We start from the raw sequence: 17,247 nt of genomic DNA, 5'->3' as shown, positions 1-17,247 counted from the left end.
TATTTACTATATTTCACAGGACAGAAGCCCCAAACTTTAAGGACGTTATTTCCCAGTGGTCTTTAGGTCATTCTACTGTTCTATTAAGCTTCTGAGTGGTGGGTCACATAGTGGTATCAGCTAATTTTGTCACCAAGAGGCCAGTGCTGTACTTCCTCTGCCATAAAGTGAGTTCCTTGGTTATTTAGAGGTGAGATGGTGTAGGACACCAAGGCAATTGAGGTCCCTTCAGAGTCCACATGGCAGCTGTGTTAAAAACCAGTCAGCTATGTCTCTGGTCCCAACTCTCCTTTACATGGAAGAAGAATTCTCCTCCTAAGGTCTAGCAGCCTACTCTCTGTTGTATCCTCCCTGCTGGTTTCCTGTAAACTTCAGGAGGCGGAATGGTGTCATAGGAAAGCACATGAGTTTTAGAGTCAAAAGTCCCAGATTCAAATCCCAGTTCTGCCCCATATGAGCTGTGAGATTCTAACTATGCAGTTTCCTTGTGAATAAAACAGGGATATTATACCTACCTTGCAGGTTTTGGGGTGAATTAGATAAACTAATGTAGATAAAAAGTCAGGCACACAATACACATTCAATAAACATTCCTCCCTCCCTCCTGCCTTCAAACTAAATTCCACATCTGAAGCATCCATTTTAGAAACTGTTTATAACAAAACATGTACCTTAGGGGAATTTATAAAACAATACCAGTTGAATTTTCTCTGCCTCAGCCTTGCTGCCCTGATGATACGCATGGCATAGATTTATAATAAAAATCTACAGCTCTCAGCTTTTCAATTCCTCATCTTTTACTTTCACACATGGCCAGCTCAGCATTCTTCTCCGTCTCAATGTTTCTAAATCTGCCAGTTTTGTGCAAGCCAAAATCCCCTGTCTGGGCTTGAGTCCAGTTTTCTCAGCAGATGATTTCTTTTGGTAAGCCCTAATACTTACAAATCATCCTCTGGTCTAACTCAACCCTTGGCCCGAGTTATACACGTAAGCACATGAGACTCTAGGGGGTTAGAGGAGAGAAGCGTGGAGGGGAGAATGTGTATTCGTGTGTGACCCAGTCTTTGAATAACTTTCCTGCATATGGTAGTTCCATACTGTCAAGATTGTTGTTTGCAAGCAACAGAAATCAGACTATCAGAGTCCATAGCATTGGAAAGAGGCTGAAGAAACAGATGTGGAAAACAGGTGGGAACCAAGACAGCCCAAGAGGACCGGACAGCAAGGACCATGCAAAGCTGCTGCAACAAGGAGCACCTGAGTCAGCACCCCTTCCAATGATGCTGGCCAGGAATGCCTTCCAGTGAGGAACCACCAACTTCCTTCCATCATTCCCCGGGAGAGTGTGATCAGTCAAGTCTAAGTCAGTGCCTGTCCCTGGCCTGACCGCAGCAGGGAGCAAGAAAATCTGGTCCCCTTATAGGTTCTGTATCTGGAAATAAGCACTACCTCCCACCAAGACACAGTGGGGCCTCCCCCTAAATCAGGGGGCTAGTGGGAGGGTGCTACTAACTGGATGGTAAATATATACACACAACACATTTTCAACACACATTCGTTCACTTGGTTTTAGGCAATTTACAATCCCTGGCTTATTTGTTTAAAAGAAAGTTTGTTATAACACATTTGTAGTGAGAAATAGCACTACATATATTTTGTAACATTTTTTAAGGCCTGAAAATGGAACATTTCATCTCATGGTACAGGGCTGTGTGCTGTAACCACTGGCAGAGAAAAACCATCTCAGGTGGATCAGATACAAGAGGGCAAAAGAGAAGAGTCTCTCTAAATGTTGTTCCAAATAGAGTTCCTGCCTCCTACTGGGCAGGTCTGGGCAATTAGGAAGAAGTCCTTCCAGAAACATAGGCAACCTCCCCCCAGGCAGAGGAAATACAGAGTTTGCTCTGTTCTCGGCCCTAAAACCAGTGAAAATGAGGCCTCACGCAAACAATGAGACTCTAGTCCTCAGCCTTCCATCCAACCATTCACTTCTCCTTTCATCGAAGCTGGAAGCTTGAGAGCCCTCCGTGGTGCTTCCCTGACTTCAGCCTTTGCATCCGATTGATCGCCAAGTCCTGCAGTGTTTGCCTCCTACGCACGTCTCAAGTCCCTCTTCTCCTCACACCCCCGCTGCCTCTCTCCTGGCTCTGATGCTCATCAGCTGCTGTCTGGAAACAGCTACATCCTCTAACTTGTGTCCTATCTCCTGTCCTTGTGCTTCTTCCATTCACCCCTCTGACATCCAAGAGAGAAGTACCTACAGCAAAACTGACCCATGTGACTCTCCTGCTGACAGCTCTTCCGTGGCTCCCACCGCTTCAGATCAAGCCCAGGCTTTCCAACAACCCCCCCTGAGCCCTCTGCTGTCTGCCCGCAACCTCTTCATCCCCAGCTCCCCTCAGACCCTGCCTCACGTTCTGACCTTCACCGCACCCAGTGCTGTTCCCCTCCTCGTCATTGGTCCATCTGTCTCCTCCACCTGGGTGGCCACCCCACTCCCATCTTTATCTCCATTTGCTTCATCAGTTCCTACTCATCCTTTAAGACCCAGCTCAAGAGCAACTCCAGGAAGCCTTGCCTGACTGTTCCAGGTTGACTTAGGTGCTTTATCCTTGTGTGTGTCCCAACGACCTCTGTGCAACGACCTCTCTCACTGCACACATCACGTAGTTTCAGGAGAACATATTTATGTGTCTCTCTCTCCCCATGGCCTCTACACCCCTGAGGGTCAATGTTCATCTCTGTGTTCCCTAAGCTGCTTTAGATAGAAGAGGACCAGGAACATAGCAAGGGTGTGATACATCCCTGCTGAGGCAATGTATGAATGACATTCTATAATAAACTTTACAGCCTGTAAAATGATCAAAAACAGAACGAAAGATAACCACTCCTTTTGCTTAGTGGACAGAAGAGAGAAACAATCTAATTTATGTGCCATCTCTTCAATAAACACACAGTTTGAAGATGTTTAGCAAAAGCTTTTATGGAATACCATTTTTAGCAAAGCAGATGTTTAAAAGACTAAATTATTTCTTAAATTACTATCAACAGTAAATCCTGGTTGAAAATATTAAGTCCCTTAAGGGACTGAATTTCTCAGGCAGTAGTCAGAATGGGAAAGAAGATGAACATTCTGTACTTCTTTTTAAATGACTTTCTTCTTCCTGAAATGAATGTACTGTTGTTTAAAAGAAATCGTGTGTTCATTTTGTTTTTATTCTTATCGAATAACCTGAGACAAACAGTAAAATGGTTTTTAGGTCATAGACCACAATTTCTAGGCTACAACTTAGAAATTCAATTCCACATACATGGAGACTTCATATGTGCCCGCTATCGGGCATACGTCAATGAACAGAATCCACTTATAGACTTCAGCTTTCTGGGGAAAATAATGGCTAAGACAGGCAGAGATATACAAATCACCCAAGAAAAGACAGGAGAGAATTGTTTTTCTATTTCCCGATGAAAATTTGTAATTATTGTTATTGATCACCTTTCAACCAATGATGTCATAGAATCATTTAACGATCTCTATAACATGTACATGTCCATAAATGTGAAAACTGAACACCAAATAGGTTAAGTGACTTCTCCAGGATTTGACAAATCAGTAGCTGACTCATATGAGGAAACACACTTAACATGACTCACAAACTTCTTCTCCAGTAACTAGGGTTGACAAGTCCAAATATGCAGTGATCACAATTTGTCAAAATGTAACAAACTGTAGATCTGCATTCAATCTGATGGTCAGGTAAGGACTTACAAGGCACCTGATTTTTCAAATCTTCTGTTTCTCTAAGGATCCTCATTGACTTTGAAGAGGAGTCTCTTTAAGGGCTCAAGTACCTGTTACTGGTTTTTTTCTACTCTTTGGACCAAACTCATTGATGAGAAGTCCTGATAAAATCCAATCATTGTAATGTGTGAATCAAAGGGTTTGAATTTTACTTTGAAATTTACTTTTCTCAGGGACATTGGTCAGTAGAAAAGGTTAATGGAATATTCTAACCTTATTGGTTTGGTCTCATGGTACCCAATTCCCAGGACTGCTACCAACCAGCTCTGTGTTCCTGAGTGAGTTTTTCTTCTTTGGAACTGGACTAGGTAACCTCTAAAAGTTTGTTCTGATTTTTATAAGCAGACTTTCGAGTAAGTGGTTAACGTACCTGAGCCTCAGTCTCTTCATCTGTAAACTGGGGAAAAAACACCATTTTTCAAAGTTATGTGAATGTGAGTGATAATATAAGTAGGTAAACCACAAGACACAATGTCTAGATGAATTTCAGTCTGAGCTATTTTTGCATATGAGAAATCTCACAATTAAAATTTGCTACTCAGCCATTCAAGATACCATTTGAAGAATTATAGATAGGCTAGTTTTAACCAATTTCAGGAACTAATACTGTATTTAAAGCTTTACATCTATAACAAATGTAACAAAAATTTAATATAACAAATTTAACATTCACATTTTAAAATCTGTGGATTTTTTTAAAAAAACACTAGAAGTCTGGGCTATTGGTGTAAATGTTGTGGTTTTATTCATTTCCCTATATTATACAAAAGTTAGTAGTTTTGTCTCCAAATCCTTTTTGCTACTTATCAAAAGAAAAAAAAGAATTTTCATTAAAATTGAGCCATTGAGCTATAAAAGGAGGAGGATTATAGCAAAATGTCCTTGACCCTCTCTCAGAAAGAGAACCAGGCCCTCCCATTTGAGGAATAGCAAATGATTCTCATTAAAGTAATGAGAATATTCTCAGTGACATGTGTCTGACTGATTTTAATTTAGTTGGCAGGACTCCTGGCAGCCAGAGACCCAGAAATAACACACAGCTGGCAGTTCCTGCTCAAACACAACTAACAGACGTATTTCACACTGTTTCAAGGATGCCCTAACCTAGATGGCCAGGGCACAAGGTCATATGCAAATTGCTGTGGCATTAAACATTCCTCCTTACAGCACTAGCAGGTTGCAAATACACTAGCTCCTCCTTTATCAAATTTACTCTGACTTGAACAGGGTGAGCCAACAGATTTGGTTGATTCCAGTCCCTGCCCAACCCAACAAGCTAAAGTTATTTTTAACTTACAACTACTGCTGTTAAGTATTTTTCACACCAAAAATTACCTTTTTAGAAAGAGAAACTATGAAAAAACAAAATATCATTACATTTCAGTGAGAAGTAGTCAGTCCCTCGGCCAAAGCTACCAACAAAGGTCATTTTGGATTAGAGACGTATCTATCATATTGATTATACTTATCAAGTTTTTCACAGTCCTTTCTACAAACAGTTTCTCTAAACAGCCTTACGAGGTAGCAGCCAGGCTACAATTTTGTCAGCTTTACCTCTGAAAATGAGGTCTTTGGAACAGAATAAAGCCCACACCCGTAGTTCAAGTGTAACAAATAATAACTAATAATATGTAAACTATCATTTCAGTGTACAATTTGTTCCAATAGACACATTTTCCCATATCTGGAAATTAGCTAAGTGAGCTGGGCTCCATGCCCTCAAAACTTAAAATTTGGTGGGGAAGACATAAATGGACTTAAGCAAGTTTTGCATAAAGATAAATGATAATAACTACTGCTGATGTTAGCACTGTTATAGGTACCTTTATACATATTACTTCAATCTCACAATACCCTCTGAGGTAGGTACTGTCAACATTCCCATTTCACAAATGAGGAAAAAGTAGCACAGAGAGGTTAAGTAACTTGCCCAAGGTCACACAGCTATTTAAGTAGGGAACTATGATTTGAACCCAGTCAATCTGGCTCCAGTTGGGGTTGAAGATAGACTTGGGTACCAGCCTGGGTTCCACCACATACTAGCTGAGTTATCCTAGGCAAGCTATTTAACTTTTCTGAGCCTCAGTCTCCTCATCTATAAAATGGGAATAATGATACTTAGCTCACAGGCTTTTGTGAGGAGTGTTAAACAGGATTATGTTTGCAAAGTGCTTGGCACACTATCATTAGCATGGCTAATATCTGCCATCAAGGTAACAAGCACATTAAAACATCTTTTTCTAGGATTTTGACCACCTTCTCTATTTGTCTCACCAGCTGGTAAGGCACCATTGTTGGAGAATTCAGATATGCAGGGCAGGACTGCATATCTGAACTCTCCCACCTCCCTATTCTGCTGTGTCCTTAGAAATAATGTCAATAGGTAAAGACATGGGACTAACAGCATCCCACAGTAGTTTAACATTTATTGTGTTATTTCTGGTTTATCTGTCATGTACCAAGCACCATGCTAGGCACTGTGATGACTAAACCACTAAGACACAGCCCTGACAACAAGGAGCTCACAGTCCCATAGGGGAGAAGCACATGTAAATAATCAAATACCCAGCATGTGATCTGGTCAATCTGTTGCACAAAGCTGTTCAGGAGTGGCAGAGGCTCGGTATCTGTGCAATGGAACTCACGGCCAAACTATCCTGTGCATTGCTCAAGCCATCAGGCCACGCTTGTCCTCCCCAGTCTGTGCCTTGTGAAATTCTCAGAATATCCTTCTGCCTCTATATCTTGAGTCCAAAGCCATTTGTCTTTGTGGTTCTCAAATGCTCAGCCATGATAAGGATTCCAATTCCAAAGGCTTTGCAAAGTCAAGTCAACATCTAATGTGAAGGTAACTGGTCTAGACATGGCCTAGCACATTTTATCTTGAAGGGCTCAGCATTACAAGGCTTCCTAGTTAGAAACCATGTGTTGGAAGAAGTGTCAAGTTGGATTTTTAATGGTGTGGGAAATCTAAAGCAGTCACTCATACTTCAGTAAAGGCTGAGCTAAGATATGATAGCCACATTTTTTTTTTTTTTTGAGAAGGAGGAGAAAGCCAAAGGACTAGAGACAAACACTGAGGCTTCCTGAGATTAGTTCTTACCCAAAAAGACAAGGACCCAAAAATTGTGATTTCCTACTTGTGCTTGAATCTTGAATCTTTCAAATTAAAACTTTCACAAACTTTTATCTACTCAACCCTTTGTAGTAGTCAGCTATTGACACAATAATTCTGTGTAATAAAAGATGACAATAATCTCAGTAGCATTCGATAATAAACATTTATTTCTTGCTAACATAACTGTAGGACAACTGGGGTGTTTGCTCCATGTGTCACAGCCTAGGACCAAAGCTTGAGGAGCAGTGGCTACCCCAGGTATGCTCTTGCCAGGGTGCTGGTAGAAGTACAAGAGGACTAGCCCAATCAGACAAGCACACACATCATATCCTCTATATTCTCTGCTCACATCATATCCATTAGCATCCCACTGGCCAAAGCAAGTTACATGGCCAAGGCTAATGTTAAGAATCAGGGAAGTACCAACTTTGGACTATACTACAAAGCTACAGTAATCAAAACATCATGGTACTGGCAAAAAAAACAGACACATAGATCAATGGAACAGAATAGAGAGCCCAGAAATAAGCCTATGCACCTATGGTCAATTAATGTACAACAAAGGAGGCAAGAATATACAATGGAGAAAAGACAGTCTCTTCAATAATAAGTCGTGCTGGGAAAACTGGATAGCTACACGTAAAAGAATGAGATAAGGGGCTTCCCTGGTGGCGCAGTGGTTGAGAGTCCGCCTGCCGATGCAGGGGACGCGGGTTCGTGCCCCGGTCTGGGAAGATCCCACATGCCGCGGAGCGGCTGGGCCCGTGAGCCGTGGCCGCTGAGCCTGCGCGTCCGGAGCCTGTGCTCCGCAACGGGAGAGGCCACAGCAGTGAGAGGCCCGCGTAACGCAAAAAAAAAAAAAAAAAAAAAAAAGAATGAGATAAGAACATTTCCTCATGCCATATACAAAAATGAGCTCAAAATTAAAGATATAAGACCTGAAACCATAAAACTTCTAGAAGAGAACATAGGCAGAACGCTCTTTGACATAAATGGTAACAATATTTTTTGTATCTATCTCCTAAGGCAAAAGAAATAAAAGTAAAAATAAACAAATGGGACCTAATTAAACTTAAAAGCTTTTTCACAGCAAAGGAAACCATCAACAAAATGAAAAGACAACCTACTGAGTGGGAGAAAATACTTGCAAATGATACAATCCACAAGGGGTTAATATCCAAAATATATATATAAACAGTTTATACAGCTCAATATCAAAAAATCAAACAACCTGATTAACAAATGGGCAGACCTGAGTAGACATTTTTCCAAAGAAGACATACAGATGGCTAACATGAACAGATGCTCAACATCACTAACTATTAGAGACATGTAAATCAAAACAACAATAAGATATCACTCACAACTGTCAGAATGGCTATTATCTAAAAGTCTACAAATAGCAAATGTTGGTGAGGTTGTGGATGTGCACTGTCAGTGGGAATGTAAACTGGTGCAGCCACTATGTAAAACAGTACGGAGGTTCCTCAAAAAACTAAAAAATACAGTTACCATATGATCCAGCAATCCCACTCCTGGCAATATATCCAAAAAAATGAAAACACTAATTTGAAAAGATATATGCACCCCAATGTTCATAGCAGCACTATTTACGATAGCCAAGATATGGAAGCAACCCAAGTGTCCATCAGCAGACAAATGGATAAAGAAGATGTGACACACACACACACGCACACACACGCACACACACACACAATGGAATGTTATACTCAGCCATAAAAAAGAATAAAATTCTGCCATTTGCAAAAATGTAGATAGGCCTAGAAAGTAGTATACTTACTGAAATAAGTCACAGACAAATATTTTACGTTATCACTTATATGTGTAATCTAAAAAATAAAGATGAATCTACAGTATATAGCAAAACAGACTCAGAGAACAAAATAATAGATATTAGTGGGGGGAGGGGCAAGATAGGGGTAGGGGATTAAGAGACAGAAACTACTATATACAAAATAGATATGCAACAAGGATATATTGTACGGCACAGGGAATTACAGCCATTGTTTTATAATAACTTTAAATGGAGTATAACCTATGAAAACACTGAATCATTACACTGAAACTAATATAATATTGTAAGTCAACTATACTTCAATTTTAAAAAAAGAATCAGGGAGTTACATGTCACTAAGAGGCCATGGGCCATGTGAGTGCACTACACTACCAAAGAGGAAAGAACTGGTAACAATAATCCCATTTAACATGCTTTCTAAACAATCCTGAAAGGTAGGCATTTATAGGCTCTACTCTTTCTTGACAGCTGAGGAAATTGTGCCTGCAGAATCTGTCCTTCATGCAGGTCAGACAGACAGTATGTTGCTCTAGCAGAAATAGAATTCAAATCTTCTGACTTCTATAGTTTCTACAGAGATGTAGTTTGCTGACATGTAACTAGCATGCATCTTTAATAATCACATCTCTTAATTATGCTCCCTTACAGGTATCAGTTCCCTCCAACGAAGGCCAGACCCAACACTGTCTCATCTGTCAGCATGATCATAGTGACTATCATTTATTTGGGACCTTCTGCAGTGTTTTTACAAGATATTTTTACTATTACTATGCTAATAAATTATTTATGGTGGAAAACCTGAATCAGAAAACTCTGGCTACTTGAAAACAGACTTTATTAAAAACACCTCCTTTCCCCTCCAACATGTACCCTCCTCCCAAGGCACACACAGTTTCTTTGTCTACTCTGAGCCTTAAAGATTGCACAGAGTCGGTGGGGCAATGTTGATGGCTGCAGAGGAAGGGGTGTGGAAGAATCAAGGACTCAAGTGGAAGCTAATACTGAGCATGCAGATTTTACCCTGCTGGGACCACTCTTTGCAATCTAATTGACAAATGGAACAGACTGTAAAGCATCATAACTGGAAGTCATGAAGAACAAGAAGATACCCTGACTGTCAGCAGCTTCCCGTATGTATTCACCTACACATGGGACAAACAGTTATCTAAGGCCTACTCTAGGCCTTGCAAGGTGCTGGAGCTGGGATACCCCCAAAACAAGACGGTTGATCTCTCCTGAAGATTACAATCTGCAGAGAGTGGCAGCTTGTTACCAAAAAGCAAACAGGATAATTTCAGATTGTACTGTGGATTGTGAAGAAACTAGCCTTGTGACCCTGAGTAAGTCACTGCTTTAACCCTTCTCAGGGGCCCTCGGTGCCCTCACCTGGAAAACCATAGCTGCCACACTGGGCCCCCCTTCCGCCCCCCCCACCCCCTCCGCCGCGGTTTCAAGGATTAGGTCAATAAACTGAGGTCTGTGAGGGCCTCGGACTCCCGGGCATCGCCTCCTCACTGTGGACTTTTACCCAACTTCCTTTAGTCCCCATCAGTCAGGAGGAGGCACGTTCTGGGCCCCTCTCCCTCAGCGCTCACCAAAACTAAACCAAAACTCCTGGCTTGATTATTTCCCCAGGAGAGCCTAATAGCCCAGAGGATGCCGAACAGCAGGAAGGGGAAAGGGGCTTCGCGGTTCTTCGTAATAAAATCCTATTCCCCGGCGCCCTAGACCCGGGCCAGGCGCCAGCGCTGCTCGCTTAGGGTGCCCAGAGTGGGGTGGAGGGCTGTCCCTGCTCTCCACTCCCACCGCGCGGGGACCAGCTGCCGCCTGGCCTCCTTCTCCTTCCTTTGCCACCTCGGAGACAAGCCTGACAGCAGACTCTTTAACAGTTCTGGTGCAGGGTGAGGTGGGGGGCTGTCCCCCCGCCCCACTGCCGCCTCGCGGTGGGTCCCCTCCTTCGCCCAAGAGCGGGTCTAGGCAGCGAGAGAGGCCAAGGAGGCTGCGCCCTCCTACCCGGCTCCGGGCCGCGCTGTGCCGGGCCTCGGCTCCTGCAGGGGTGCTCTGGATCGCGGGGCTCGATTGTGACAGCTCGGGGTTGGGAAGGGCGCCGTCCTTTCTTCCCACCCCCCGCCCCGCAGCGATCCAGACGCCACTCGGGCCTCCCCCTCCCTGCACCTCGCCAGGCCGGGAGCTGCAGGAGGACGGAGCGCAGTTTCCCGAGTGCCCGGCCTCGCTCTCGCGGCTGTAGAAGCTGTGCCCTGGGGGCGGGGTGGGAGCGCAGAAGGGCCAGAGGCGAAGGGGCAGTGGGAGCCCCAGCCCCGCGGCGCGGGTTCAAGTTTCCACCAGCGAGCGCTTGTGCAACAGCCAAAAGAGCAGGAGCCGAGGGCGCCTCGGAAAACAAGCCGAGCCTATAAACAAAGCCACGTGGCCTCCGGGCTGGGGGGGCCGGGCTAAGAGCAGGCGCCTCTTCCGGCAACAAAGAGCCGCGGCCAGCGGCCCGGGATAAATACGGCGGCCGGGACAGCGGCGCAGCACTCCAGGGAGCCCCGCGCGCCCGGCGACCCTCCACAGCGCCCCCCGCGAGCGCAGGTACCCCGCTCCGCACCCCCGATCCCGCAGCCCTCCACTCGGGCTCCCTGCAGCCGCTCCCTCACCGGCCCCGGCACCCCGAGCATCCGCCCAGGGCGGCGCGTCCCCAAGGCCGCCGGGCCAGTCCCATCCATCAGTCCGTCGCGTCCATCCGTCGCGTCCGTTGGCAGTGCCATGCCATTCCTGGGGCAGGACTGGCGGTCCCCCGGGCAGAGCTGGGTGAAGACGGCCGATGGCTGGAAGCGCTTCCTGGATGAGAAGAGCGGCAGCTTCGTGAGCGACCTCAGCAGGTGAGGGGAGCGCCACTAATTTCAGCTGCGCAGAACTGACCCGGTTGGTCTCCGGGCGCGGGTCGGGTGACTGGGACGCAGGCCGGGCTGGAACAGGGTGAGGAGGGCGCCCCTGACCAGAAGGATGGAAGTGAATTGCCCGGGTTTCTGCAGAGGTCGCCAGAGCACGGGATTCGGGGTATTTGGTTTCTCTTATGGTTCAAGGTCAGCGTCTCCAAGTGGGCACGACTCTTTACAGAACCCCGTGTCCCTCTGAGAACCTGACGACAAACGCGGATCTAGTCCCCAAACGCTAAAACTTAAACACACAACTTCAGGGGTCCCCTGCCTTAAAGGACACCGGTGTCGCGCGGTTTGCGGGTCGGGGCGCCAGCGAGTGGGCTGCACAGCTTTCACCCTGGCGTGGCGGGGCTCCGAGCACAAGCCTGGAGACGGGATTGCACACGGGTCCCGTCCGCAGCACCTCCAGGCTCTTCCCACGCACACGCGACCACAGAGTGGGCAGAGAGGATGAGTAACCAGGAAGGGACGGCCAGATGGTCCCTGGGGCACCAGCGCTTGCGGGCGGACTTGCGGAGCCATGGTAAGGACTCAGAGAGACGGAGCTGCGGAGGAGGGAAGGGAGGCGGGGTATAGATCCCACAAGCCTTCTACTTCTGGGAGGACAGCGTCTTTGCACCTGTTTCCTCGGTGGCCCTTTCGGTCAGTTTTCTTTGTATAGTGAGTGCGCCCCCATTTCAAGTGATGCCTACCACCTGCAGAAAGCCCACCTGGCTTGGGTGAGCCTCTGGACTCAAGTTCCACCTGAGCTCTGTCCATCTGGTGCAAAATCCGAGGTCCACCGTGCCTGATGCTCCGCTTCGTTAATAACACAGGGAAGCAGCGACGAATGAGTTAGGTGGTCTGGAGTCCCTCAGTCATGATCTCCACAGATGGCTTCCGGATCGCTGCCATTTGTCCCAGGGGGGATCAGTGCAGACCGCTTACCCTTGGGTGCCTTTATCCCGGGCCTTTGCTGAAAACCACTGCTCCACACCCCCAGCCCTTAAATTGACTTCAGTGGAGAGTTCTGTACCTGGGCCAGCTTCCCACTCAGATTTACCAGTGGTTGTTTGGCTGAGCCCCTGGCACTCAATTTCACGAAAACGATCAAGGAAAAATCGTTATTGCCACGTCCTGACCTCCAGAGCCCCACACCTGTTTGTGATTTGGAAAGCATCACCTTTTGTCTTCCAATGGGAAAAAAATGTTTAATCTTGTGGGTCTGCCAGGAGAGACAAGAGCACATTGACCTTTATGTTAAAGACACTTGGAAGAAGTCCCTGGGGAGTTCGGGGAGCACTATAAAGAAATCTTATTTTTGGAAAACCAGATAATTTACCGGAAAATAAAAAGACCAACTGCTGTCACTAGACTCTTTTAAGGGACTCTAGTTACCAATTAGGCCTAAATTATTCTCCCTAGACTAAAAGCTTCTTTTTATTTTAGTAGAGTAGGAACTTCCTTCCTTCCTTCCTCCTCATTCCTAAGAAATGAGGATCTAATATTTTAGTGCTTTTTTTTTTTTTTTCTTTTTGCGGTATGCGGGCCTCTCACTGCTGTGGCCTCTCCCATTGCGGAGCACAGGCTCCGGACGCACAGGCCCAGCGGCCATGGCTCACGGGCCCAGCCGCTCCGCGGCATATGGGATCCTCCCAGACCGGGGCACGAACCCGTATCCCCTGCATCGGCAGGCGGACTCTCAACCACTGCGCCACCAGGGAGGCCCCTTTAGTGCTTTATTTTTGTGTAACAGTTTGGATTCTTTCTAGGGAGGTGCAGTCATGATCTGCTGAGCTGTGTCACAGAGGCCCACCCAGATACAAGTGTAGGATGCTCCTCAGTGGGAAACAGGCCATTGGATTCAACAGGAGAGGTTCAAAGTGCAGAGCCTCTGGTTCGCATAAACATTCACACTGCATCTGCTCCAGGAGATAGCGGGTATCACTCCTGTTTCCAAGTAAATAGTGGTGCCTCTCCCTCCACAGTAGGGGAGACCTGGAGAAGGTTTTACCTTACCGCAAAAGTTTAACCCAGGCTGGAGTCAGGTAGCTTCCCACCCCTCTCTCCTTCTTCAACCTCCTTTCTTGCCTCCATTTTCATACCAGCATCATCACAAAGGGTGATCGATCTAGTGACCACCTGTGGCTCTTTGATGAGTCATTTAGGAATCATTTGGTAGCTCCTAGCAAAGCAGCTGGCTGTTTGTTTGCAGAGTGTTTTTTTCCCCAGCAATTGTAAACAATCCCTTCCCTACTTAGCATGAGAAGTCTGCCAACTTCTTAAAAGCAGTTGGCCTTCTGAGACCTGGGTTTGTAGTCTCGAATATCCCCACTGTTTTCAGTCTTGGTGATGTTTCGCTGTGATGTCAGGTTTGGGCTGAGTGCCTGCCTACTCAGGTGAAGTTGAATGCCTCCCCTGTTAGAAGCAAACAAGGCAGACCCTTTTGAAAGGGAGGGTGGGGGTTGTAAAACAGAGGCCTGCAGGGGTCTCATGCACTTACTCTGATTCCACCTACCATTCTGTGAGCTGCCTGACCAGGAGAGAGGGATGAGGGTACACTTGGTGTATTGCAGCCTGGGGACAGTGTTTTTGTGCTGACCACAGTTTGTCTGCCTAGCGCACCTTCTCTGGACTCTGCTGGCCATTCTCTCTGTGGTCCAGGGCCCTGTCCACCTCCAACAGCAGAATGTTACAAAACCCCATCACAGCTCAGTGCCCTGAACTGAGATCATGGGAGGATTTCAGATGAGCTTCAAGCAGGGCCCCTTGTGAAAAAGTTGAAGCTACGTAAGATGGAAGAGGAATACCAAGTGTTACATTTGAGGAAAGAGTTCGGCATGAATTGGAGCGATCCAAGCATGCTTCAAGGAAGTGATGGTTGAGCCACCTCGTGGGCAGTCTTCCTCACCAACAACCCCCAACCCCGCCCCAGCCCACCTCCAGGATGAGTAATCTAAGCTCCCTGAGCCTGGGCCACTCTTCTGCAAGCCTGCAGTTGAAAACTCCAATGTTGCTTTCCAGTACAGCTAAGGCTGAACCAGGAAGCAGGAAGTTTACTTCAGTGCCCTGGATGAGTTAGTGAATAAGCAAATAAAAATAATAGTTAAGATTTTATGAGTGCTTACTGTGTGCAAGGCACTGTTCTAAGAGCTACATACACTAGGCTGTTTGTTTTGCCAGAACAATCTGGTTACTAGCCATGTGAGCTTGACAAATTAGGTATGTATTGGAGCAAATTAGCATAGAAACTCATTGGCCTTAATCTACAACTAAGCCCTTTAGGGTAGGCCACAGCTTTCTTAAATGGCCTGTTATAACAAATGAAATGAGAAATAGGGCTTTTTTTTTTTTTTCCTTCCCTCCCTTTATCTCTGCTGCCAAATGGGCTTATTTTGAAATCTTTCACTTTTTCTAAAGTTGTCTTTAGGTATCTTCGTACGTGTGTGATGACAGTACAGGGCTGGACAAGGTCTTTTTTCTTATTCTAGGTTTATGCCTATAAAAATCAAGATTAGTAAGAACTGACTATAATATAGCAACTTTCTGGTTATTATTGAATTTAATGAAGAAAGCAGCCTCTTTAAATGGTTTTGCTTATTTGAAAAAAAAAATGTTGTGGTTCCTAAATGGTGGTGGCTTTTCTTGTTCAAAATTTCAGTTGTAATTTTCCGTTGGCTTTGCATTTCCTTGAAATGGACATAATTGAACTCTCAAAATAGCCTCTAACTGAAATATATTATTGCTTAAAAGAAAACATATAAGCAGGCAACACAAACAAACCCCATATCCCTTCCTTCCAGGCCCTACCTCTGAAGTCCAAAACCTATTGTCTAAGTGAAAAGTGCAGGGTTTCTCTTTGGTTAAAGCTTTTCTACATTCTCCAGTGGGAGAGCATCATCAATTATGTCAAATTCTTCTTAAACTAGCTTTGGAAATGAGTCACTTGGGCTTAAAGCAGGTTATTGTTGTTTCTGTGAGGAAAGCAAGTGCTCAAATTCCTTTGAGGAATGTTTTCAATTAGAAAAGAATAAGATGAAATATAAATATTTAACATTGCTAAGGAATGGTCACAATCTATGGCCCAGGCTCCGAAAATGTTCTGCTAAACCTTAAATGTGTGATTGAGAATCAGGCAGCTTCATTTTATGGTTCTCTCTATGTGGAACTCAGGCTGTAGGCTTTTGTTCATGGTGCATGTGCGAGTTTCCTTTAAAAATAAGGCTTCGTGTGGTATTTTTCCACAAAATGGCCTAACTTTGTTTTCTAAAGCTGTTCTCAGCTTTGGTACATCATGGGCCAATCAAGTGACTTTCCATCTTTCTCCCTTCTCCTCAGCATTGATTGAAATTTCTTAACTCAGCTCTAAGGGCTCAGAGTTCTGCTGTCCCTTTCTCCTGCCCCTCTTTTCCTGCTGACCTTGGTGCAAGTCAACTAACTGACTGGTTGGTGGTTTTGTGCCTCTACAGCTGTGCAAGCAGACAGACACACACTCACGTGTGACACAAAGCTGGACCCAAAACATTCACCCTGGGCTCACGTAAGAAAGTGCCTCTAAGACAGCGCATTTCTGCAGTAATCGCTCTGAAACCTAAAAATATCCTGTTTCCCTCAATGAAAAGGAGAAGGCTAATGATATTAAGAAACTCAGTAAATGGTATTAAGCATGGCCTTCTGAGGGAAGATTAACAAATGACTGATTATCTATCAAGCCTATCCCTATGGGTCCAGAAACACTGAGTATATTGTTGGTAATGTCACGTGTAAGCATGTTAGTAAGATACTTATTGTACTTATTGAAGTGCTACTGGAGAGACCATTGTAGCAACAGGATACTGGAAATTGTTTCAACCCCTCTTTTCTCTTTTACATAATATCCACACAATGGAGAAGTGCAGGTGTACCTCATCTTATCCAACAGATGTAGGTCCAAAAAAGATATAAATTAAATCATATTTTAAATTCAGCAGAAGAACTCAGAAAATTAAAGGCCTCTAATATATGGCTGATGTAAGGGGAAACAAACCCTAATTGATGTTTTACTGGTTGGCATGATAAATCCTGCCTGGCACATGCATACCCCACGGGGGTTGGGGGGATCAGGGAACGTATCTTCTCACTGTACCTCAGTATTTCTCCTGCATTCCTTCTGTGGAAGCTCTTCAGAGATTTACTCTGAAACCCCATTGCATAATAGAATAGAACTCAGTCAGCCCCACAAATGACAGCTCAGCTCAGCTTACTGAAGGAAATATGCCCCTGACCCAAGTTGAACCTACACATCTTTAGTGACCTGTGAATTGGCCAGTTCTGTCTTTTCAGCTCTTATAAATGTATGAGTTGTAAATACAGCTTGTTTCATTTAGGACTCAAGGTCTTCACCTCACAGCATGATGCCTAGTGTTAGTCAAGGAATTATATAAAACCTAAACAACTAGTACTATACACTAAACATCTCCTAGAAATGCAGTCTGTAAGTCAGATTTCTGTAAATGTTTTAAAGACACAAGGGGAGCATGCTAGTTAAAAGCAGCTTGGGTACACTTTAAATAGGTGAATTGTATGGTATGTGAACTATATCTCCGTAAAGCGG

At 45.0% G+C, this 17,247-nt stretch overlaps 2 protein-coding genes across 4 annotated transcripts in view; one reads left to right on the top strand and one right to left on the bottom strand.

Moving 5' to 3' along the window:
* The window catches only part of NTAQ1 (N-terminal glutamine amidase 1), a 171,724-nt gene that overhangs the window by 61,672 nt on the left and 92,805 nt on the right, over positions 1-17,247 (bottom strand). The gene's annotated exons all lie outside the window — the stretch shown is intronic.
* The window catches only part of FBXO32 (F-box protein 32), a 34,550-nt gene continuing 28,335 nt past the window's right edge, over positions 11,033-17,247 (top strand). For 2 of the 3 annotated variants that reach the window (XM_060115645.1, XM_060115644.1), the window contains exon 1: positions 11,033-11,615. In XM_060115645.1, the coding sequence (XP_059971628.1) occupies positions 11,500-11,615 (116 nt within the window). In that variant the 5' untranslated portion in view covers positions 11,033-11,499. The other variant, XM_060115646.1, reaches the window with a different exon arrangement.

Source organism: Mesoplodon densirostris, chromosome 13 (assembly GCF_025265405.1).
Source record: "Mesoplodon densirostris isolate mMesDen1 chromosome 13, mMesDen1 primary haplotype, whole genome shotgun sequence".
Taxonomy (NCBI): domain Eukaryota; kingdom Metazoa; phylum Chordata; class Mammalia; order Artiodactyla; family Ziphiidae; genus Mesoplodon; species Mesoplodon densirostris.
This window is presented reverse-complemented; position numbering and strand designations above follow the sequence as displayed.